Below are 26,010 nucleotides of genomic sequence, written 5' to 3'. Positions count from 1 at the left end.
CATTGCTCTTGATGCCTTGACGATGCAGATTATACACACTTCGATTAAAATAAACAGAAGCTTGGGCGATCACGGTAAATTCTGCTGTGCAATTTCCAGATACATTCGTACATATATATTATACCGAATCTGTTTATGTTACAAATTATTTATTATATAAATTTATAGAAAGTTTTCTAAAAAATATAAATAATGTCAATAAAAATGTTGTACATATATTGTACGTCCGTTGCTGGCTGCTCTCTTCGATAAAGATTACATTTGTAATTGTCTACATGTGTTGTCTCGAATGTTTTAGCTTTTAACATTTTCTGTATTCTCGCCTCTTCGCTTTTGTCCGGTGTCCATGCTACCTGTTGATCTCGCGCCTCTGTTCGATGTCCTTCACGCCAAAACTAAAATGCATTTTTTCGATTAAGCAAAACGATCCGGCGGAGGTTATCAACGTTACGATAATGTTTAATCAAAGGGACAGACTTTTACTTCTCGTGCAGGCGGTAAAGAGTTGTTCGCTTCAGATAGTTGCCATCGGTAACTGATCACCCGAGTTGGTTCTCTCTTTAACTTTCGATTCGTGCGAAGACTCCTCCTCCTCCAGCTCCCAATGAGCCTCGTCGTCGAATTTTAACTCCTCGGGTATCGAACCACAGACCGGCAGTCGCAGTATTAAACCTAATACAATAAATTACATTGATTTATATTGATCGATCGTTTCAGTTAAATTAAAAGTGTTTTTCATTGTTCACGTACTTTCAAGTGTTTTCTGTTATTTATGCCTTTAATTTAAAATAGAAAAATTCAACTTTACTTGAAATTAAATGCGAATTTATATGTATTTATATCTATAAGATCCTAACGAAGTCGACAGTGGACTACGATGACGAATAGACGAATTAGACGAATTAGACGAATTCCTGTTGCGAAATTTAGAACAAAGCAAAACTAATGGTCGTAGAATTGTATATTGTTTGTTAATATAAACATTCTTTTACATTTCATAGATTTTATAAGTGAATTGGGACCCGCGGTCCGCCGCTGAATCGATCAACAGGTAAGTGTGTTCGTGTCGGAATACTGTTTATCGTTGGGACAGTGTGCGAAAAAATCGTGTCACCTGTTACCAATCCGGAAACAATGGCGATTCCCAGAGTGATCGCGAGAGCTAACAACTGGTAGCCGGCTTGTTGCAGAGCTGTTCTGTCCTGCCCAAGTGTGATATTATAATCGTCCCTCATTTCGGCCAGCTTTTCCAGAGAACTCGGCGCCCTTGCCTGGAAAATCTGTTAGAGGAAAGTGTAAACAATTGGTAGAAATCGGAAGAAAGAGAATCTCGAACTCTGTTCGCTTAAAATCGTAATAAAAGTATTACAAAAACGAGAATCGGGACGCACCACCGCAGGGATTGGCCTGGCATTGGGTTTCCACCGACTGGAATAATAATTGCGAATTTCTTGCGAACGGTGACCGAAACGTGCGTTTCACGGTTAATAGATTAAGCAATTGCTCGTTTTTGCAGCCGGACCCTGAGGAAGTTTCGCCTCGGCGCCATTCAGCTCAGTTAGGAACTCGCGGCGGCGGTGGCGGTGGCTAGTCCGCATACTTAGCGAAGTATCCCTTACGAAGTTAATTACCCGAACAGCCGGCCGATTAATTTCTGTAACGGCACGGGAGGGCCACACCGGCCGTCGGAAGTTACGTACCTCGTAAAGGGACTTATTGTAAGATGTCTCCGTGGCTATGCCAGCCATCAGGGCGCCGAAAATTCCGGCCAGAACACCCGGCATCCCGTGCAGATTGTGGACGCCGCACGTGTCATGCACCCGCAGACGCTTCTGTATCAGAGGCTGAAAACAAATGCGGCGATACTCGGGATTATGTTTTTCTTTACAGGCCTTAAAATTCGATTTGAAAACGAAATCAGTCAAAGGCGGGTCATTGAACCTTTCCATCTCCCAAGAAACACGTCGAAAGCCTTATTCAGGGGACCATACATTTAATAACGCAAGTGGGAAAATTGAAAAATCTTTCCCGAGGAAATGGAAACTCAATTAGTTTATTACCCAGCGACAAAAGCCGAAATAAATATTACCGAGAAAATCTGTGACAGTCGTACGCACCCGTGTTTTTACATGTAAGCATTATTCGAAACAAAGCCGAGGAATGGCAATGGCAAGAAGTTGTTGTTGAAACTCGGGTATTTGTGTGCAGGTAAACACAAAGTCCGTGTCGGTGAATTAATATTTCCCCGGCGAGATCGATGTCGACGAACCAAGTGTCGACGTAAACATTGTCGGCGAATTAATATTATCGATGAAATCAATGCCTATCAAATGTTGTCAATTAATACATTGTTGGTCAAATGATTGTCGGTAATTTGATAAATTCCTCTGGACCTACACAAATATTATTGCGGATTTGTTGCGATAGGTAAACAATTTAATAACATTGAGGATTTGAGAATGTGCGTGTGTGTGCGTGTGTGTGTGTGTGTGTGTGTGGAGGAAACGTAGAAATCCATGAAGCAGAAGACAATAGAAAATTTAGAAATTTTAGACATTCACACATTCATTTAGAAGTCAGATTCATAAAACGCGCCATTTAGACATTACCAATATAAGGTACAGTAAAATTTATTATCTGATTGTTTCTAAAAGGTGTCACATGTCTTGTTGTTTTCTCGCAGTTACAAACGTGTTTTTACTTATTATTGAAATTCTTTGAACCGTAGCTTTTTAAGGAAGGCGTATATAAAACATTACTATATGATGTAAACGATAATATTGGAAATAAAGGAAGAAAAATATTTTTACAGGAATTCAATTTTCATTAATTTTCTTGCATGTCCTTACAGTTTTCGTATCGCGGTACGTATAAAGACGTGTGGAGAATCTCCTGGCCGATACATGTCCCTGGCAAGACCCGTGTTTTGGACATATATCGAGTAAACACTATATGTAGGTATAATATAAAAAAATCTGCCTTTTCTGTTAGAAAATTATGAAAGACAAAGTACTTCGAATTATTGTAGTCGTGAAGTGAATCGTACAGCAAGGGGATGATCCAGAATAATGAAAGCAAGCGGATCAATTGAAGCTAGAGTGCAGCTAACGGTCTGTTCACTTTGGTCCCTTTGATCCTCTCACGCGATGAAAAAGGAGAATTCTTTTCCGCGCATACAGTGCAACACAACACTATTATAAATGGTTTACAATTTAAAATTCAAAAGTATGAAATAAAATTTGATAAATATGCCTAGTTTCAAGCTTACCGATTCAACGATGGCGACTAAAATTTCTTACGGGCCAGGCCTTGCTTTAACGCTGCTGTTTCATTCGAATAAAATTTTACCTGTGCTTGTTTTACGTTTCGCATTCCGCGTGCTTGTAATACAGATCTCTCTCGAGCCAATATAAATTTATTACGAGAAGTAAACTTTTATTTCTTGCTGTATGAAAACTTCCATCGAGCTTATCGTAAGCTGTTATTGCTATCGTCAATTCCTGGATGAAACTTTCCGCTCGGGAGTGTCTATTAGTTGTGTTCGCGTGCGAGTCATTTGTAGAACGAGAGAGATAAATATAAAGTATAAAGTTTTAACGATCATTAACAATAACACGCGCAATACGTAAATTTTTCTGATAAGGTTCTGTCGTCTAGTGTTGTACACTGTCCGTGACGCGGAAAGCGCAGATTCACAAGGACGTTGAACAAACGGAAGATAGTAGAACAAGGGAATCTAAGCGGACGATAACGGACTGCGTTGAAATAACTTCCATTTTGATTTTGCAGCGAGCCGAGGTTGCGATTTTCATGAAAAATATCGTTATCGCGTATACGCCGATCGATTTTTTTGCCCACACGAAGTGTCAGCCTTTATGCTGTGCAATAAACACGCGTTCTCACTGACTGTTTTGTTACCCTTTTATCAAGACCATTTGTGGAGCACGTATCGAAACGACCGAGGCTTTTCAAAACAAAATTACGCACATCTCCCTTTATAAGGACATCCGCAAAGAAAAACGACGATCTACAACAAATTTTTTATATTTACAGGTAGGAGAAAATTTACGGTGTGGTTCACCGTGATAAACGAAAATGAAGAATATAAAAATTTCAGTTTTGGCTTCATTTTTCAGTTAACCATTAAAAATCCGCCTAGAATGCGGCAACACGCCCAACAGAGGTGCACGTTGCCATACGTCATGCAGGCGCGCGATAGTCACGTAAACAAATATGTGCATTTTTGTGAATACTTGCACTTGCGAGGATTTCATTCGATATTTACGGACACAATGGATATATGCAAACCATTTTATAGTAATCACGAGTGAATTACTTATGCGAGTCTGATTGTAAAGGCATTGATCCTTTTTACTCGATAATTCCTTGTGGATTTTAAACGTGTAGGCAGGTTCAATATCGTTTGATGATTAATCTGCGAATTTTTAATACATTTTCACTTCGCTGGAGCCCAAAATGAGAACCGAGGTGTAAGCATGTATTTGTCAGCTGATATAAGTGACCGACACAACGCCTCTTATGACGTGCACAACGGACACCTGTGTTGGCCGGGTTGCCGCATTTTAGGCGGATTTTTCATTGTTAATAACTAGAAGACGCAGCAGAAATCGCGAATTTTTTACTCCTCATTTTCGTCTTAGATTGCCAAGGAGAACCATTCCCTATATTTTCTCCCACCCGTAGTCGAACACCCTGGATGTGACCGCACTTAAAAATAAGTCGGCAGAAAGGTATAACGTTTCTTTGATCGAATATTGCAACTATGAAAACTATTGACGAAGTAGACGCCGATCGAGAAGATGTTAAACAAAAGGTTTCGCAAATACGTAGTGATTTTGAACTTTAACCCTGTGCACTCGGCGCTATTTTCAATGTAAAACTAAATTTTTCTCTTCCGTCTTAGAATATTTTCGTTTTATTCATACGAGACTGATCCGATCTCCACATATAATATTTAAATGTTTAGTAATCTGTTAAATACAAATTTTGCAATGTAACAAATACATTGTAACATCTGTTGTAATTTCTTTGAAACAATGCCACAACAATTTCTAGTAGTGCTTCGGAGTCACCGCTCGAGTGCGAAGGGTTAAAATGTTTAGCTCGCTCGCGTAGTGATTGATACGTCAAGTCTGCTTCATCTTTCGAAGCATCATTGGCCATCGTGGCGGATTCTCTTGGGACGTTAAACCACAAGTATCCGTTTTACAATTGCAAATTATTCGTCGCTACAAAAATCGATGGGAACTTGCTTGGCTCCGACCATTCGAATTTAATCGTTCAAGGGCTGTATTAGCAATCGAAGCGTTTTTCACCGTGGTTGGAGCCCGAGGAACGGTCAGGAACATAAAAGATGGAGGACGATGGAGACTGCTGTCGAATCGCGAACCCCGCCGACCCGATATAAGCGTCAACGGGTTCGTTAAACTTCGCGTTTTTCATTCCCGGCGTTTCTCTTATTTCACCGGTCGCCCCACTCGAATGGAACGACGCCTCCCGTGGCTGCTTTTGTTCGAGAATCTATTTGCTTGAATCTTTTAACGATACCGCGAAGTGCCTCTTGGGCTCCCGTGGTTTCCGAAGATACCCGATCTCTCTTTCTCTCCTCTCTCTCTCTCTGTCCCTCTTTCCATGCCCTTCCACGGTGTCGGTCTCCTCTTCTATATCGGCGCGAATTGCCGGGACAGAGGCTTCCACCGTCTTAATGGCGAATCGTTAATTAATGCGCTCGAACTGCATTTGATCCGCAGGCCCGGGGCGGAAGTTCCGCCGAGGAGGAACGGGAAAGAACAAAGTATATAAAGAATATGGAGTCGCGCGGCCGGATGAATCGGCGGATGATTAAAAGAACTTCCGTCGAAACCGGTGAAACGTTTTTTTTTCCAATGATTGTCCCTCTTTCCCGATCCTACCGAGAGAACGGAAAATGCTGGAACGATCATGTGAATGTAAAATAAAAATCTACGACGAAAATAAGATCGATCGTTGCGCAGAAGTTCCGTAAATATTTCCGAGTTTCATTGAACTTTGCTTACACAGTGTTTACACTAGATCTGTCCCAAATGCCTAGTCGATAAAAGTCCCCACTGCCGCGGGGTATACCCCGTGGGGGGCCGAGAAGCTCGAGAGAAAAAATGTTTTAAACTTTCATTATAAAAATTGTAACCTCCGCATTTTTCCTTCGCAATTACGACAAATAACAATATTTAAAGAAAAATAGTAAACTAGTAAACTAATTCTTCTCATATCCCAACAAAATTTAAGTAGTTTTATTCAATGATAAAGTTCAACTTTAACCCTTTTTAAAGGGTGTGCGAACACTTTTCTCTCCACCACTGCACCACTCGTTATTTCTTCATGCAATAAATAGACCATTTAATGTTAAACATTGCTTCCGATTTACCCGCAGCGGTAATTACGATTTCCACAGAAGAGCTTCGTAAGACGTCTACCTTTATAATAGTTCGGTGAACCTTCCGATGCTTATTCATTTCTCACGGTCAACTGACTCGGTGAAAAGATCCCTTTTCTCCCCGGTTCCCTTTGTGTCCCGTTACGCAACAGCACAGAAGAAGCGAATCTTCCACGGAACGTCTATAAGAGCTGCCAGAAAATTGACAATGTAATTCCCCGTCGGACGAACCGGAATATTTTTGAGGGCAGCATAAACGGTGTATCCGGCCTTAGTAATCATGTAGGGCGCATAACCGAGCGCGTACGCGCGCGTGTTGACGAGTTCTGTGATCTATCTACGTTGCCTGAAATTTTTACGCTGCCAAAGTGGCGGCGAAACTTCACGCCGGCAACACCGTATACGTGGAATATAAATTTCCACTGAAACTAGGTTCCGTCGATAGAACGACGCGCACAGACGACGCGCGACGTCGTTGCGCGAGCAACCCTGCGACGATTACGAATCGCGCGTAAATTAATTTTACCGGCGTCCTTGAAACCTCAACACAATACACACCGCGAGAAAATGATAGCACGTGCGTGCCATCTTTAATTTGTCCAAGGCTACAGCGTCTACTCGATAATTGTCCAAAACACCGGTCTGGCCAGGGACAATTATCGGCTAGATATTTGGGACCAAAGATTTATCATTAATATAGAGGAATTCCTGAATTCCTGAACTATAAATCATACATGTTCTATAGTTTAGAAGCGGGGTATATTTACATTGATTATTCTATATATGTCCTAATTGCCTAGCTGATAAAAATCCGAGAACTATACCCACTGCCCCGTGAGGGGTCCTTTTATACTTTCGGCGTGGATCAAAGAATAGTAGAACAGTCTCCTAGCCGATATATGTCCCTGCCTAGATCCCTGTTTTGGACAATTATCGAGTCAACGCTGTACTGTTCGAAAACTTAAGTATAGCGTACACGTCGTTTGTCCACCAGCGTACGTTATTTGAGTAAAAACAGAGTGTAACAACGACTCCGGTTGCGAGCACGATTTTGTCCCCCGAATTCGGAAAAATTTGCACGTTTTCAAACAATTATTCAACACACATGACGATCGTGATGTTTGCGTAAACATTTCAACTGCATCGTAATGAGATCAAAGGATTGCACAAACGGTTGGTCAAGTTTCACTTTAATGGTGCCCGACAGAATTTCTATCGGGACTCGAGCTTTGTTCGCTGCGAGCATTTCTACAACACTAACGCCGCCAAAGCGGATTTTGTTCGAACGCGCGTTGCCGCCGTTTGATAAAACTACAGTTTACAAAAGTTAATTGTGTCGCGATTTCGGAACCTGGAAAATTATTTGAAAAACTGTACTCTGTGCGACCGTATTTCATGAGTATTGTAGTAAAACCGCCAAGTATGGAATAGTACCCTAATACGAGATAGTGCTGGTTCTAAGAATCTGATGAGTGGTAGATTAAAAATTAATGGAACAATATTTTTAAATTCTTTAAATGTACCGTTTTGCATTTGATCTGCTCAGTTTTCCCATAAAATCTGCAGTTCACTCAAAAAATGCGAGAATATCGCCGTCGAGAGTCAAGGTCAACTCAAGGTCATCAAATTATAGATCGCCGAATTCGTCCTTCCATCGGAAATAACGCGCTATTAGAACTAGAGGGGTGCGTTAACGTTGAAAAAATTCAATATCGCCTTGATATTTCCGAAAAAACTCAAATTGCACTTGTTCGATCAGTTCCTTGAAATGCCGAACTATTTCAGACAGCAGTTCTCGGCGACTTACCCCGCGTATGTGACTGTGTATGCACAAACCGAAAATGCCGGTTGGTCCTCGTACGAGAGAAGACGAGATGTCAGCGAGGTCGACATTTCAATTAACGTGGAATAATTTACTGTGTACACATCAATCAACTTAATCGTCGGAGTCGATGCCGAACGAGGGCGCACAAAGCTTACAATAAAACAGAGAGGGAATCAATTACCGTGAGGTATTTGTATCCAAGCACGCTCAGCAGTCCGGCCAACGATCCCACGACCAGAGCGCCCACCGGCTCACACATCATGGCTATGTTTACACAGAAAATGTCGCGCCGGTTAGCCACGGTTCAACGTCTATATGGGCCGGCCAATTAATTAATACACGTCGTACCTGCCGCGGTGCCGATGGCCACACCACCGGCCAGGGTCGAGTTCTGTATGTGTACCATGTTGAATTTGCTGTCCTTCGAGACCAGGGCCGAGACAGCGAACGCGATCACGCAGCTGGCCGAGATCGACAAAAGGGTGTTTATAATGGCCCTCTGCTGGTCATCGCCTCGGAGGCTGGCGCTGTTAAACGACGGCCAAAAAAGCCACAAGAACACCGTACCTGTCGCAAATAAAAACCGTTGCTTTACTCTCTAAACACTGGTGTGGCAGCGCCGATGTCCAATCTTCGGATCGTCCGACCCTGCGATCATTGACCCCTAAGTGCTACAGACCGTCTGTGAGACCACTCACACATTTTTCATTCAAGTCAATTTCGATTATGGTTGACTATTACAGAATTTTTCTTTTCTAGTACGTGTACACAGTGTTTACTCGATTTCTGTCCAAAACACGGGTGTCCTGGCCAGGGACATATACCGTCCAGGAGATACGCCTCGGCTCATGGCCCCTCACGCGGTATACCCGGACTTTCATTGGGACATCGAGTAAACACTGTACATAGGTATAGTTAATCCCCACTGGAATGTATGATAGTTATTTAATGTGTAACTACTGAGTTGAAACGAAAGTTCGCAGTGTTTCTAAATTAAAATTGAGAATACTTAACCGACAGATTGTAACATTTTTTTGTAATAAAGAGCAAATACAAGATAAACCGAAAATCGTATCAAGATTATTGCAGTGGGCCAATGGTATTATATATTTAGTCGTGTTGCCGTGTATGTATCCACACGATAGTATCTTTCACGAGTATCTCTCGCACCTGTGTCCACTGGGGAGCAGACACCTGCGAGTTATTATCTCGGAAATTGAAACGATGTAATGCTATTCGGCGACTGGACGCCGAATATATGATAAAGGTTGATAAACATAGCGATTAAACAGACCGATCATTGCGAATATATCCGAATTGTAGGAGGGTCCCTCGAGATGGTGTTCCTTTGGTTTCTCCTTCATTCCCATCACGAAGCTGACGGCCAGGCCGAAGTACGCACCGAACGCGTGGACAAACATGCTGTCACCAGAGTCAACTGCCTATCGAAACACGAGAAAAGTTTTCATTTCGTCTGTCCCGGAAGTCGCGTTCCCACCTGTAAATCGATTCTCGCCATCGAGGAAGACAATAGCGGGCCGTCCCAAAGCACAGAACAAATTTCCCCCACCGCCCGTTGTTCTTTTTGCGAAACCCAGGTGGACAGTAGACCCGATAATTGTTCGTTCCTTCCCTTTGTTCTTCGAATCTCTCTCACTCCCGTTTTGCGGCACATATTACCCGAAGGAATCGCGGACTATAGCTTCATTTAAATAATTATACGTTCGAACGTCGAAGCGTTCCAGAAATAGGAGGTTATTTCCATGAAACGGGTGCAATATATTTTCCTAATTATTCGCGATAGATATTTTCACATCTTTCTGAATCGGCTTCGACAGAGACTACCTTCACTGATTTATTTTTATGTGAAATTATAAAAACGTGTAATGGATCGCGGAAATATGTCTGGTTTTGCAGAAATGACTTTACTCAATTTTGTTAATGTACTCTACTGTTACGACTAAACTTTACTTCGGGAAGCTGGAAACTTTTAACTTTCTTGTATGTGAACTTGTAGATTTTTTCGAGAAGATGCTGAAAATCCAAGTTTTAATCCTAGGGGAATGGTAGTTGAAAAGATATGCATTTGCGAAGATGTGGGACTTTCAGCGTGTTTCACAGGTAAGGGCGCCGCCATATTGATATGTACTCGGATATCGTCCAATCAGCGAAGCCGCGAGAAGGTTGGAAATCTACCTTATCGACATGACCGCGTGCTTGTGTTGCCACCTAGCGGTTCCGCTCATCAAACGACGCGCGACGATGAGTACATACCAACATGGCGGCGCCCTTGCCTGTCAAAACCGCTGACAATCTAACATCTTTACACACGCGTAACTTTTGAACTACTGATCTCCTAGGATTAAAACTTGGATTCTCAGCATCTTCTCGACAAAATCTACAGGATAACATAAAGAAAGTTAAAGATTTCTGGTTTCCTCAAATAAAGTTTAACCCGACTCTGTTATTACATCGAATGTCCACGGAAAAAATTGAGAAAAAATTGTCCCGACGTTGTCTACGATGTTCAATATCCTCGAAGCGTGGTTTGACCGTTCCCTTTTCCACGTAGCTTGGTGGCTCCGGAAATAAGACGACGGGGTAGTAAAAGTTACTGGCGAATTCCATAAACACTCGGTTTTCGGGACGGCCCCTATAAGAGAGAGTAGGGTCTGCGTGCATATTCCCATGCTCCGCCGAAAATCGAGGACAAAGGCGGTCGGTGAGTGGGCGAGAAAGGGTAAACTTACCATGAGTATATGCTCCCCCACGTACTTGTTCACGGTGAACATGATCAGCTCTAGGATACCCATGAACACGAGCTGTATGTAGGTCGTCTTACCGAGGAGCGCGCCCATGGATATCAACGGGGTGGCCACTGCAACGTCGGCGCTCAGAAGGCTGAAAGTGGTTACCGAGAAGATGATCGATATCCGCGTTATTAACCTGCTGGTGGAACCTCGAAACCACAGATCAGTATTCATAACATCCGCAAGAATATATCGGGACGGGTCGGTATGCAAACGGGACGCATCACGGAATGGGAGAAGAGGTTTGATATCATGGTGCCTCTGTGGAGATCAGAATTATTTCGCTTTCAGGTTGCTGGTTACGATAACATTATCAATAATAACAGACGGCCCGAATGCTGATCGTCGAATCGCATTGCCACCACGGACACACCGATCTCGTGAAAATAACAGGCTCGATCAATCAATTCATTTCGGGATTCACGTGCTTCGATGGAACAATGTAACTATTGAACACCGTGGCATTGAGTCCAGGTTTAAACTGATTATTCATTGTGACTAGACGACGGCCGATTTTACGGATTCACGACAGAAGCGGCCGAACTATTTCACTTGGATCGAGGTTATGCCACCCCGCATCCGGTCCATTTTCTCACGTGCTAGGTGTTATTTCATCAAATTGTCGTTTCTTCCTGATCCAGCCAGAATTACAATTTCCATGGAAAGAAGGGAAACTCGACGGACGAAAGTACCTGTGTACCACCTTCCTTATTAACTATTCATACACAAAGGCAGACACAATCTTACAACCCGGCTTCCGTATTCCATGGCGCATCCGAAAGGAATGTATTTTGTATGTGGGTCCTGCGAAAATATCTTTGGACTCTTCAGCCAACCAGGACCCGGTGTGTATATTACCCGGACCGTGCGAATTTACCTGTTTTCGATACACACGTTGCGCAGATAATGTTCCCCGAGAAACTTGGTTCGGCGAATCCGGGAAACCGAGAATTCTCGCGTTAAATAAAACAATTTGTTGTTCTTCATCGTATCCGATGGACTAAATCGAGATTTACGGCGAACACCAGTTCACAAATAAATTTTATAAACCACATTTTTAGTTATTCTATACCTCCTTTGTGGTCGGTGAAAAATTGAAAAGTTGTAAATATGCTTTTTGAGTTCTCGAACTAAACTGCAACCGAACACTCGAAATGCAAAAATGATGAAAAGGGGATTTCCACGGGTGAAAAGTTAATCTAGTGTTCGGGTGGCTACGGTCATGAATATTATACGTTTTAATTAGCATGCTTACGGTGCCAATTTCGCGTTAATTTTAGCAGTAATCTGGTCAAACTTCGGAGTTCTCAACCGTTCAGAAAATTCTCATTACGGATGCAATGCAATGATATAATTAGCTGTGGAAAGTAATTGCTTTCGCTTTCGGTGGCTTTCGCTGGAAAGATCCCTCGGTTCAATGTTAGCGCGGCAAAGTTTCGATAACTTTCGATCGCTTTCCACAACGATTCTCGAACCGAAATGTTTAATAATTGTTGATCTCTGGATTGTTGAGTTACTTTAATTTCATGAAATTTTTATGTTGGCCGAGATGACAGTCAAAGTGTTAACCAGCAATTGACGAACTATATTCTGTGGCTGGAGAGATGATTTTTTGCAACGACCTAAGGTTGCATGACTGCTAAGTTTTTATGAAATACGCTCTTTACATAATCTCACAATGTATTGCATAATATTTCAAAGCCCTTAGCAAGCAAAATTCAGCATTTTTCATGCTCGGCCATCAACTATAAATTTGCGGCTTTGTAAATGGGCCAACCGTTGCATATTAGAACACTATAGATGAATACCACTTTTCTCGCACTAAAATTTTTCGGAAAATGAGGGTGTACAATATGATAAATAATTTTTTGACGATTTTTAAACCTCGCCAGCTGAATAATTTCATAGACAGTCGTGGACGGATAAACTGTTTCTAATAAGTTTGTCTAAAATGGCATAGTATAGGGGAAAGTTGTTCAGAATGACCTTGACAACACGTTTCAAGGTCATTAGAACCAGTGAAGAAGACCAACCTCAAACACACCAAATAAACTTTTTCTATTAATTTCCTTACACGTTTTATAGAGTATTGTCGTGTATCTTTGGTAGGATTATTATTTCTAATTGTTAATTAAGTTTTCACGCACCTTTCGAGAGACAGGTTGGCTCCGTAGGACTTCTTGATCTCAACGACGCCTTGGCAGAGCAGGGCAACCTGGACGAGGATCGCTCCAACGAGGAACGTGAGGCCAACAGCACTCTGTCCGTACCTCTTCAGGAACGTCATCAGGAACCCGAAGCCGATCCAAATCATCACGTGGACATCTTGATACACTGAACCGTTTTAGCGGCACGGCCGGAACAACGACGGGGATGCAGGGAAAACAGAAATACCTTTTTTGTAGGCGCATGCATGGCTCGCGTGCTGTTAATGAGCGGTCGCGCGCGCGCGCGCACGCGCGTTGCTTGCTTGTTTGCTCGGCCGTTCGCTGGCCCGCTCTCGCTCGTTGAGTGCTGTTAATCGCGCGTTAATTGATCGCAGCAATTACTCCGGCCACACCGGGAGAGGAAGGACGCGGTTCCTACTGACCGATTCGAAGATAACCGCAGACTTATGTCCGAGACATTCCGTGCTCTGCAACCGTAGCCTCGAATAATTCACGCCCCCCGGCTGCAATCAGTTTCCCCCACTCGCGACCCGGAACGTTTTAATAAGGGCTGCCCCGGAGATTGGTTTCGCCGAGCCACGGTTTTGCCCGGTAACTTTGAAAATTGCGGTTGGTTACGCGATTGAAATCTCGGATTGGTTTCTTGTCACCGTCCTCGAACTTGAAGAGTGTGCTGGGCCGGTTTTAATAGCGTAATGGTAATTTTATTACTTGGCAAACGCGACGTAATTCCCCCTCGACTTTCTCCCCTTCAATCTTTCCCTCGAAAGATCAATCGAAAACATTTTTTCTCGGTTTCATTGTCGCTTTCTGGAAGGTTCGGTACGTACGGTAACGTTTCGATAAATGCACAAGCCAGTTCATGGATTATTGGTGCGAGACGAAATAGTCCATAATGAGGAATTGAGCAAATGTTCTACTACGACTACTACTCGATGATAGACCTCGTTAAACAATGCGAAATTTTCTTGTACGATATTTTTTCTTTCCTCAAAAGGAAGTTATACTGCGACCCTGTTACTAAATCCGCTCTGTAATCATAATTTGCCGTAGCGAGAGAACGAAATGAAACTGTATACAGTGTTTTCTCGATATATGTTCCAAATATCTAGCCGATAAAAGTCCCCACTGCCGCGGAGTATGCCCCCAAAGCTCGAGTGGAGCTTTGTTTACAATATTTACATTCCTCAGCGACCGAGGTCACTCGAGTTTCGCCGTCCTTTACTACGTTCGGCAAACTATCAGAGAATAGTATCTTCTAGGCGATATATGTCCCTGGGTAGACCCCTGTTGTGGACATGCATGTTTACACTCTTTGTAGTCCAAGGTCAGTCGCTGTCCTTTGCTATATGTGGCAGAGTATCGGACAATAGCATCTTATAGCAGATATATGTCACTGGGTAGACCCCTGTTGTGGACATATATCGAGAAAACACTGTACTTTTAATTTCCTTAATTTAAGAGTCAGTAGCATAGAAGATATTTCACTAAAAAATACTGTAATACAAAGTATTATCTAGAACGTCATAATGATGATAACATTTACTTTATTAACGCGCACAAAAATGCCCAGAAGAGGAGATATATCGTGAGATGAATTATTCGAAAATAACAAGAACGTGTCAACAAAAAAAAAAAAAAAATAAATAAAATCCAACGTAGCACTGCTGGCCACTGGCGGTTTGAATAATTTTCAAACATCTCCTAAATTACACACGCCACGGAAGACGCGTCCTGACTGATATCGGGAAACGTCTCCGTCACAAGCGGTTAAGACGAACGTCGATAGCCATAACTTTCTTAGCCGTCTAGACTCTAAAGAATTTATTTCATCCCTTGTAAGGTCGTCCGTTTCACGGTTATTAATGTCTCGAGTTAATATTGATCCGTCTATTGAAGCTTTGATCGCGGCACTTTGCCCCGCGCGCGCGGTCGGGGAGGTGTAATCGATCCCTGCCGGTAAATTTTCATCCCTCCCATTAAGCGGGAATAAATCAACCCGGTGAGAGGGGCTGGATTAAGACCAGACGCCCGGCCGTGTAAAACATGTTCGTAAATCATTGGAAAACCGGGTGGACGTCTTAGGTCACCAGCCATCTCGAAACAGATAATTCGTTACCGGAGGTGGGGGTGAGGATAAGGGTGGGGGAGGGCTCATCCATCACAAAGTGTCGGCGCTCTCGCAAATTCGCGATCGCACGCGCGAATGCATAGCAGCCGGGGTAGGACATCTTTGCTGATCCGGGTCAGCGTTAACGCGCAAGAAAAATTCGTTCGGACCCGGACAGCCGATGGCCGATGGCTGTCGATGAAATTGAAATCCGATCCGGCGGAACTGAAATTATCCTACGGAGAAAAAAATCTTAACGATCCCTCCCCGCCGTTCACTCCTATCCCGGATCGAACGTATTCCAATAACGTCACGGGAAGATGATGATTCCTCCCCGGCCAGTTGCCAGTCCAGAGTCGGGCGGCTGCTTTTCAAAAGATTTTTCTTCCCTCGGAATCGACAACTTATTCCACGGTATTCCGTGCAACCCGCGCGGATCAAAGAAGAGCGCGCGCGCGGCCCCGGCCGTCTCGCACGGGTGATCTATTTATTTATCATAGGTATAGAGGGGCGGGCGGGGTGTGCCCCTGTCACCGGTGTAATTTATATGCGGATAACCGATGATCGGGAAGTCAAGTCGAAATTCAAGTAGGTCGGGACGACCACATATCATACCGCGGAAAGCTTTTCTTCGGTGTACGCTCCACACGCCGAACTCGCCTGTACCCGTATCAATATCCACGTGTCGAGACCGAGACCAGGAAAAACCCGATAAGAACGAGAGAGCAAGGATTAAGAAGTCCTCCGGCATACTTTGCGTCGACAGTTTTTCGATCACGATGGATGAATACTGTATACGGGGGATCGAGGAATCGTAATGCATTCGCAATTTTGATTTACATAATAATAACGTACACGGTGTTCTCGACTACAGGTGGGAGAAAATTTAGGGGGTGGTTCTCCATGACGATATAGAAATAAAATGAAGAGTCAAAAATTTGCGATTTCGGCTTCGTCTTTTAGTTATTGAGAATTAAAAGTTCGCCTAAAATACGGCAACCCGAGCAACAGAGGCGTACGTTGGTGGTGACTACATAAAGGCGCGCGACACACGACCAGGGTGTTGACTACAGGTGGGGGAAAATTTAAGGGGTGGTTCTCCATGACAATATAAAAATAAAATGATGAATCAAAAATTTGCGATTTCGGCTTCGTCTTTTAGTTATTGAGAATTAAAAGTTCGCCTAAAATACGGCAACCCGAGCAACAGAGGCGTACGTTGGTGGTGACTACATAAACGCGCGACACACGACCAGGGTGTTGACTACAGGTGGGGGAAAATTTAAGGGGTGGTTCTCCATGACAATATAAAAATAAAATGAAGAATAAAAAATTTGCGATTTCGGCTTCGTCTTTTAGTTATTAAGAATTAAAATTTCGCCTAAAATACGGCAACCCGAGCAACAGAGGCGTACGTTGCTGACGACATGAAGGCGCGCGACACGACCAGGGTGTTGCCTACAGGTGGGGGAAAATTTAAGGGGTGGTTCTCCGAGGTGATACAAGAAGAAAATGAAGAATAAGAAAATTGCGATTTCGGCTTCGTCTTTTAGTTATTAACGATTAAAAGTTCGCCTAAAATACGGCAACCCGAGCAACAGACGTGTACGTTGCCGTACGTCATTGAGGCGCGCGACAAATATGTGCATTTTTGTGAATACTTGCACTTGCTCATTCAATATTTGTGGACACAATGGATATATGCACACCAATTTATAGAAAATAATAAAATAAAATTACGATTGCAAGTTTATTCAAGATTTTCGTTCAAGACGTGTAGTGAGCTAATTTTTCCGACTTCTCAAACAAAGTCATTTGGTCCAATATTGAAAAAAGTTGTCCTTTTGTTAACCCATTACCCGCCGCAATTCAAAAATGCAAAAGAAAATTAAATTAACTGTATAGTGATATTCGTACTAACCAACTGGAACTATTTTTGCCATAATTGTTATTATTTTGATTTAAGTATAAAAATTAAAGCCCGTCCCATTTTTGGGACGTTGGCGGAATGTACTATAGTATACTAAAAAAGTAAAATTAACCCTTAGCACTCGAACGGTGACTGTAAGGCACCACTGAAAATCGCTGTATCGTTATTCAAAATATTTTTTAAATTATTCAATTCGTTTCTATTTAATGAATTACTAAACATTTCAGTATTGTAGGAGTAAATTGCACCATTTTCGTATGTATAACAGGAAAAATATATATATAGAAGGGAAATATTCTAGGTCGGAAGAAATGTTTCGTGTTGGGGTTAAAATAGCTTCGAGTGCAAAGGATTAAAATTATATATTCGTTTTATTGAGTGTTCCAAAAATGGGACATTGGCGGATAATGGGTTAAGAGGTGCCCGAATAAATTAATTCGGGCCACCGTATCTGTAAATCTGGCACATTGAAAATTAGTTTCTTCTGCATACAGCGAAAAAGCAAGGAATTTCTATATGGGTCGGAACAGAAATACACCGAGAGGTGGAAACTGGGGGAAATGTCGGTCGCTCCACGCACAAAACTTTTCCACGACCCCGGGTGGAAAATCTAACCCTCCGACACAACTTCGATAACGCACACGCGCGCATCCCCAGCCTCAACTTCCGCGAACTTGTGCCCCGGATTATAATTCGCAACAAATTTCGGCGAGCTGTCGCGAAATGCAGTCCGGCGGTGCGCGACGTGGGAGGGAAAAAACCATGTAACAGCTCCGGCTAGCAGCTCAACAATTAAAAGTTTCATGGTGGCTGAATAGCCGATGAACTTTATCTTGAGAAACCAAAAAAAAAAAAAAAAAAGAAAAAAAAGAAAAGAAGAGGAGAAAAGGCAGCGCCCCGGGTAACGAGCTCCGGGCAAATCGAATTACACGATCTTAACTGGCCGCTTGAAGTGATAATCGAGTCGCGTCGCTGCGAATCGAATTTCCTTTGGTTTCGAGCAGAACGAGAGACTCTGACCCTTCGTTGTAACGCGCGGATCGTGTCTAACGTTTCGTCTTATTCGGGATTCGAGATATCCCACGGCTTTTTGGATGGTCGAAAATGTTTATCCACGGTGCACGGGGATGAAAGGGCCCTCGATTCGCTCGCCATTGCCTCTCCCGTATAAAAGTCACGGCGGGGACAGCAATGCTTCAAGTGATAAATAGATTACACGGACGCGTCTCGAATAATTTCGGCCGGAACACATCGGCCCTCCGGTATAACCGTGTACATGGAGATAAATCTTCCTGCTTTATTTTTCTGTTTCACTGTAAAACATTTTCATTGATCAAGCCGGGATACCGTCGTTTAGTTAGCTGGGTCCTTTTCCCACGCCACGTCGTTTAAAATCGATTCTCTTGCAAATAAGATTTCCATTAAACCACGCGCGCTGCTCGAATTCCTCCATTTTCTACCTGCGTTGCGTTTCGAGTATTTGTACAAAGTCATCCCAATTTTTCAGTTTTTTCTAGCACATTTTAACTATAAATCACATAATACTGTCGTCGATATGTTTGCTCCTTTGTTCATATAAAAAGAATACATAACCATGACAGTGGTTCGCATTGAACTAAATTATATCGGGAATAAAAATGAAATATTTCAGTAAAAAGTCGGGAGAGGATCTTAAAGAGCAGCATTGTACTTTAAAATTGTATATACAGGGCGTCCCAGTAATGTTGTACCTCGAAAGGGACGATGTTGTTGTTGTTCCTTGAAAGGGGAGATTCCTGAGGTCATTTTGAGAAACTTTTTCCTTTGCGAAAATGTTCTCCGCGGCGTTGTTAACGAGTTATTAACGAAAAACGCGGACCAATCATAGCGCGGCTCCAGCGGACGGACCCCTGCTCGGCCAATACCAACTCCACGCTCAGTGGGACCTCTCGCCGAGGCGCCACCCTCCCTCCATAAGCCGTGCTCTGATTGGTCCGTGTTTTTCGCGAATATCTCCTGAACGAAGCCGCGGAGAACATTTTCGCAAAGGGAAAAGTTATTGCAAATGACCTCGGGAATCTCTCTTTTCAAGGAAGTGCAACATCTTTAACATACATAGCACGTGCATAAGACGTGTTTGTATTATTCGGAGCGTGTTCAGACAAAGGTGTAAATTACATTTTACACCTTTGAGTACAATGAAATATGTGAAACACGCGAAGTGTATTGTTCTTTCGTCCAGCACTGTGGATAAAAAGGATGGATGTGCTAGGAAGAAGTATAACGTAAAAAGAGATGTCCGCGCTTCATCTGATTTTCTCGGAATTAATTCCAGGAGGAACTGCGCATCCTTCGGCAGTTTGTCCGTCTACTTCCCTTAATGTGGAGAATATTAATTTCTTCAAGTACCGGCGACGGAATGCCTAAAGCGAGACACGGGGTAGAAAAAAAAAGGCGGCAGGGGAGAACGACACGACGATCTTCTATTTAGGTTTTATACCGTGTTTTCCTGCTAACCGTCGCATCTCCATGAGAAGGAAATTTTGTCCACGTCGCTTGAAAGGCTATTTCCATAAGAAAACACGTACACGCTCCGGCTTGCCGCGCGGATACCCCCCGCCACCGCCCGCGCTGAAATTTATAATCTTTGAAGAGCAACGAGATTACCTTACCAATTATGCTTCTGGCCGGAGCTGGTTTTGTAATCTACACAAAGTATCACTTTGAAATTCAGATTCGCCGGGCTAAAGTGTTGACCACATGTTCATCTCCGCCGGCAGTTTCAGCCGAGAGATGCTCTCAAGATACCGGCCAAACTGTATTACCCGCCGGTTCGTTTACGCGTTCAATATCGCGCATAACCGCGGCATTATCGCGCGGCACCCGTAAAATTCAGCTAATCGATGGTTATGAATAATAACCGACCGCGTAGAAACGCGCGGCCGATAATCCGCGCCGCTTTACGAGTGTGCTCGAAAGAATGGCCGCCGAGACTCTGTCGACTCGCGATGGCCTCCGGGGGCACAAAACATTTAATCGAACTCCGTCGCGCGCGCGGATTAAAAACTTTTTCACGTTAACTCGCCTTTACCGGCCCGATCGACGCAGACTGAAAATACATAGATTGGGCTTCAAAGTTTTTCAGCGGAATCCGACAAAACATGTTTATCGGGAATATTATACTACTACAATACGCAGATTAGAGAATATGTAATTTGGAAGAATATCTTCTAATTTTAGTTAATCCCCGATCAGCGTGTGCTATGCCTATTCGTGACCTGTCGAGGTCAGAAATTGATCCTCGCAAAGTTTCAACTCTGAGGGACCCAATAATGTTTTAAAAATAAGTGTAATATACGCACCCCTACAAGATGAAAACCCCCGCGGGGGTGATTGGTACCCCTAAAGTAATCGGGTCCCTCACCTGTTTCATTGCTACAATTTTTAACTCCATGCTATTAAAAATTACCATCTCGCAATCGAAAATTTTCCAGTATTGATGTAGAAAATTCTTGAATCGCGGAGGGGTGCATTCGGGGGTCAAGCGCGCCGAATACCAGGACCGAGACTGGCAATTCCGTAATAGTGAAGGTAATCATAGCGGCGGTGGCAGCGAGGCAACGGAACGCAAGACGATTTCCCGTAACACAATGCCCAGCCATATCTCACAAAGAGGTTTCTGGTGTAGTAGCGCGACGTTAATATACGTACTTTATCCGACTCCATGGCAGAGTTAAACCCTCTCCGGCGTCGCCTCTTTGCATCCCTGTATAGGTACACGAGTTTCTTGGAATATTACCCACGCGTCCCTAGTTATCTTTCAGAGATTCTCTGGTCCCCTCTCCGATCCTTCTAACTCTCTTCCAACCCCTGTTGCTTCGCCCTTTTCGCGATCCTAAGGGGCCTGAGACACCCCCGGTCGCGAGTTTTTCGCCCCCGAGTACCGCCAGCTTCCGGTTTTACGGACGAACTTCCCCGTGTGGGGGAAAGAAGCCCGCTCTGCCATTTAAACCCCCGATGAGTAATTTGGCCGGAAGGAATGACTAGCTTTCTTCTCCGGGGATACCAACCCCCTGCTGCTCTAACCCTTAAACGTATTCACCGTTTACGGGAGAAATATAAAACTTTCCCCGTCGGATATTGTTTTACGATTCCTGATTTATCATTTTTCCCATTGAATGGGAAATCAACCTACAACGCGGAACCGACTCGTTCAGGTGTAGCACTTTGCGCTATTATGACTAGACACCGCGGACTTTATGCATTTACGAACAGCCTCCGCATTTACGACGTAAAATAGGTGCAATTTAAAACAGTGAAAAGATTAGAAGATTTTAAGAGTATTCATATATTATTCTCGCTAGAGTGGCTTTATGAATTCCCGACTAGACTCCGGGGATTTTATGCATTTATGAACCAAAAAATAGGTGCAATTGAAAGCCGCGAAAATATTAAAAGACTAAGAATATTAATATATTATTAACACCTCCTCTACAATTTTTATTTTGCACAGAGATCCGGAGTCCATTTACGTGAGCAGATCAAATTTAACGGAGTGAAGATATTTAAAGAATTTAAAAATACTTTCATATTGTCATCGACATTTCTCTATATATGTCGCCGAAACCTGGATGATAAACGTCGCGGAATTATCCCCACTACCACGAAGGATACTACGCGAGGGACCACGAATCTCGAGAGGCCTCGGACGCCGTGGACTGTAAACAAATATGGGTATGTCTCCTGGACGATGTATGTCGTTGGCAAGACCCGTGTTGTTGACATGTATCGAGAAGTCACAGTACTAAAATGATTCAGGAAAGAAATAAATGTATACGTGTAGCTCGACTAATCGTGCTTTTAGTCACTGCCGAATAAAAAGCTCACTGACATTAAATTCCTCATCTGTCTGTCTTCAAACAATTTATCTGCAAAGTTCAGGGACACCTCGATGAAACGATGCACAGCCGAGTTTAATATAAGATTTGTATATAGACACGGACAAGACATTGTCCAGACGGGAAGACGCGCGTATCGGGGAACGTATCCCGGCGTGGTCTTCAGGAAAGTTTGAGCTTCGTATTAACGTTTCAAATATTCATGCGAAGATTGCACTTTTCCTCGGGAGCGCGCGTCTTACACATTCCCGTGTTTTATATACATGCGTAATCATACTTCAGCGTAAGAACCTCGGGGAAATTCTGGTCTGGCAATGAAAAGAAAAAAGGGATAAAAATGTTCCACAGTGCCCATCCCGGTGGAAAGGATAATATCCCTCCTCTACCTCAAAAAAATTTCCCGAACGATTAAAAAAATCATGGGACGCCGTTACAATGAGCTCTGTGTACACACTCGCAGTCCCATTGTTTCTCGTTTCGAGTGTCTCCGTGTCACCGGAAAGTTTGCCCCGTTAAAACGCAAAGTACCGTGAGCACGGGGGGAGGGGAGAGAGAGAGGGGAGGGTGAAAACGGGTGTAAGCGTAGGAGAGAAAGGGGTTGCGGGGGACGGAGAAAGGAGGAAGTGGAGGAAGAATAAGGAGAAAAAGAGGGGGGGGGTGGCCCGCTGAAAAAGAGCGCGAGTCGAACGACTTACGTGTGTACGTGACCGGCAAAGAACTCGGTTTTCCATTTAGATGAGGCCAAAAGCTGTTATCCTTGTTTCTGGCGTCCACCTCGGGGGCGTAAACGAACGTGGCCAAAAAACCACAGACGAGGAACCCCTCGATAAAGAGAAGCACGATCGCGTGCAGAGGTGCGTCCGATAGGCTGTCTCTCGTCGCCGTCGTCCCTTCCTCCGACGATGTCCTCGTTCGTCGACCCTCGAACGCGGGAACAGCCGAACCGGTGAAGATTGCCCAGGCCGGCACCCGAGGGTGACTTTCCCAGCCCCCAAACCGCGTATCCATCGTTTCAAACCGTTCCCGAAGAATTCTATAAACGTACGGATCGTTTCTTCCCATGCCGGAAACGGTTCCCCGGTGTATTATGCACGAGGAACGTTCGATTTCGTTAGCAAGCAACTTATCGCCCTACTTCTCTTTAATTAAACCCGCATCGACCGACCCCGAAATGATCTGACCCGCGACACGACCAGGCCGTTCGACTGAGGTGGGAGAAAATTTAAGGGGTCGTTCTCCGAGACGATATGAGAAGAAAATAAAGAATTAAAAAATTGCGATTTCGGCTTCGTTTTTGAGTTATTATCGATTAAAGATCCGCCTAACATGCGGCAACCCGGCCAACAGAGGCGTACACGTTGCTTAAAACATAAAGGCGCGCGACACGACCAGGGTGTTGACTACAGGTGGGAGAAAATTTAAGGGGTGGTTCCCCGAGACGATATGAGAAGAAAATAAAGAATAAAAAAATTGCGATTTCGGCTTCGTTTTTGAGTTATTATTGATTAAAGATCCGCCTAACATGCGGCAACCCGGCCAACAGAGGTGTACACGTTGCTTAAAACATAAAGGCGCGCGACACGACCAAAGTGTTGACTACAGGTGGGAGAAAATTTAAGGGATGGTTCTCCGAGACGATATGAGAAGAAAATAAAGAATAAAAAAATTGCGATTTCGGTTTAGTTTTTGAGTTATTATCGATTAAAGATCCGCCTAACATGCGGCAACCCGGCCAACAGAGGTGTACACGTTGCTTACAACATAAAGGCGCGCGACACGACCAAAGTGTTGACTACAGGTGGGAGAAAATTTAAGGGATGGTTCTCCGAGACGATATGAGAAGAAAATAAAGAATAAAAAAATTGCGATTTCGGTTTAGTTTTTGAGTTATTATCGATTAAAGATCCGCCTAACATGCGGCAACCCGGCCAACAGAGGCGTACACGTTGCTTACGACATAAAGGCGCGCGACAGTCGCGTATCAAAGGGGCTCCTCGCTCGCATCCAATGGTTAGGCTTTGACGTCACACAGTTTAGCCAATAATTCAGCTAGAACCGAAAATGCGTGTGGAATATGACCCAATCAGACGGTGTACACCCGCATTCCTGCTGAATTCCTGCCAGGGTGACTTCTTGCGAGGCACGCGGAGTATCTGTCACTTGATACGTAACTGTCGCGCTTCTGTGACGTACACCTCTGTTGGTCGGGTTGCCGCAGTTTAGGCGTATTTTTAATTGATGATAACTAAAAAATGAAGCCGAAATTGCAATTTTTTTATTCTTCGGTTTGGTCTTATATTTTCTTGGAGAACCAACCCTCCAATTTTCTCCCACCTGTAGTCGAACACCCTGTATAAACTGTGCCATAGAACCTGTGCTATTTATTCGTGACGCTCCCGAGACGATGCTTTGATCCCAATATTTTTCGTATTTTACGGGTTGCGAAATTTATCTCCGAATATGTCGTTAAACGATCTTTAACAGGATGTCTGTTTTGATCTCATTACAGTGAAATATCTTGGAGATTTCAAAATTATTTAATTTTTTCATATAGAACACTTTTGTCTACGAAATATAATGGACGCGGTTTTGAACGAATTCCAGAATTAAAATTGTACTATCTTCTTGTGCTTATTTTTTAAATGCTTTATTTTCATACTATATTAGTTCCATCGAAACCAAACCTTTTATCCGAATATTTTCTCACCTGCTCTCACCGGGGCTTGTTTCTGGAAAAATTCCACAGTCCAACAGCTTTCAATGTAGCTTATTAAAAAAAGTTCTCTTTCGAGGCCCGGCTCAAATGCTTGCGGAATAATAAATCCAAACTATTTGACGAGCAGCATCCTCTCGGGAGTTTCACGGCTAAATTAAAGTTGCGAATTACGGTGGACGGATATGTGGCGCCGATATCTGGACACGTGTAGCACGCGGACGTTCATAGGCTCTACGCGGAGTATTATAGGGAGGTGAGAAAAGCCAAAAAAGAAAAGAAAAAAGAAAGTAGACTACCTTTTTCTCGTTAATATATCTCCGAATCGTTTAGCAGTCACTTTAAACTGGAGATGGAAGCTCCAGGTAACCGACGTACCTCCGGTTCTCGGTGTTTATTGGAATTCGATCTCGTAACTCACGCGATACTCGATCCGGAGTGTCGAGGATCGACAAGCTTTTGCATCCCGAAGCACCTCCGACTAGATGGGGGAGAGCTCTTTTGAATACCCGATAAAGATCAGTGCCATCTCTTTGAAAAAGTAAGAGAGGTCAGGCCAGCCGGTTCACGACTGCTTCTACTGCGCGTTCCCGTTTGTCGAAAGCATCGCTAACGTATGTTTCGCCGATCCCGGGGAGCGGGGGGAGTGGAGGGGATATTCTAATGAATTTCTGTCCTTTCCGTTCCAGGAAAAGAAGAAACACCCCCCCCCCCCCACCGTTCTACTTCGTTTCTGCGGAGAACTTTGTTGGTACACTTGCACCGGAACACCTAACAAACAGACACGACGCGATCCGATTGATATTCTTTTGACGGTTTCGCGCCGATAGAATCAATCAAAACGAATGTATCCGGAGCGTTGTAAAAAAAAACATTAATGGTTTTTACTGCTTGATGCTCCAACTCGATTTGTATCGCTTTCTTTTATTTTTCCCTTCACGGGATAATCTCGTTTTATGTTTGCAATATTAACACGCTCCTTTTATCTAGATCGATTCTAGCTCATACACGATTCCGAGTTACACGTTGCGTTTTGTGTTCCTCGCTCTAACTGTATACAGGGTGTCCTAAAAATGTTGCGCTTCCTTAAATGGGGCGATTCCCGAGGTCATTTGAAGTCATTTTTTCCTTTGCGAAAATGTTC

At 43.5% G+C, this 26,010-nt stretch overlaps 1 protein-coding gene across 10 annotated transcripts in view; it reads right to left on the bottom strand.

The window, feature by feature from the left end:
• Positions 1–103: 103 nt before the first annotated feature.
• Rh50 (Rhesus blood group-associated glycoprotein Rh50) overlaps positions 104–26,010 on the bottom strand; it is a 43,983-nt gene continuing 18,076 nt past the window's right edge. For 9 of the 10 annotated variants that reach the window (XM_076801581.1, XM_076801574.1, XM_076801582.1 and 6 more), the window contains 9 exons: positions 13,216–13,402; positions 11,009–11,159; positions 9,553–9,700; positions 8,607–8,825; positions 8,440–8,522; positions 1,701–1,844; positions 1,115–1,280; positions 478–672; positions 104–395 (listed from right to left, as the gene is read on the bottom strand). In XM_076801581.1, coding sequence (XP_076657696.1) covers positions 515–672; positions 1,115–1,280; positions 1,701–1,844; positions 8,440–8,522; positions 8,607–8,825; positions 9,553–9,700; positions 11,009–11,159; positions 13,216–13,402 — 1,256 coding nt within the window. In that variant the 3' untranslated portion in view covers positions 104–395; positions 478–514. The remainder of the gene's footprint in view (positions 396–477; positions 673–1,114; positions 1,281–1,700; positions 1,845–8,439; positions 8,523–8,606; positions 8,826–9,552; positions 9,701–11,008; positions 11,160–13,215; positions 13,403–26,010) is intronic. The other variant, XM_076801579.1, reaches the window with a different exon arrangement.

The sequence above is a fragment of the Halictus rubicundus genome, chromosome 15, assembly GCF_050948215.1.
Source record: "Halictus rubicundus isolate RS-2024b chromosome 15, iyHalRubi1_principal, whole genome shotgun sequence".
In the NCBI taxonomy this organism is placed as follows: domain Eukaryota; kingdom Metazoa; phylum Arthropoda; class Insecta; order Hymenoptera; family Halictidae; genus Halictus; species Halictus rubicundus.
The sequence above is the reverse complement of the archived record's forward strand: the minus strand, read 5'-3'. Positions and strand labels throughout refer to the sequence as shown.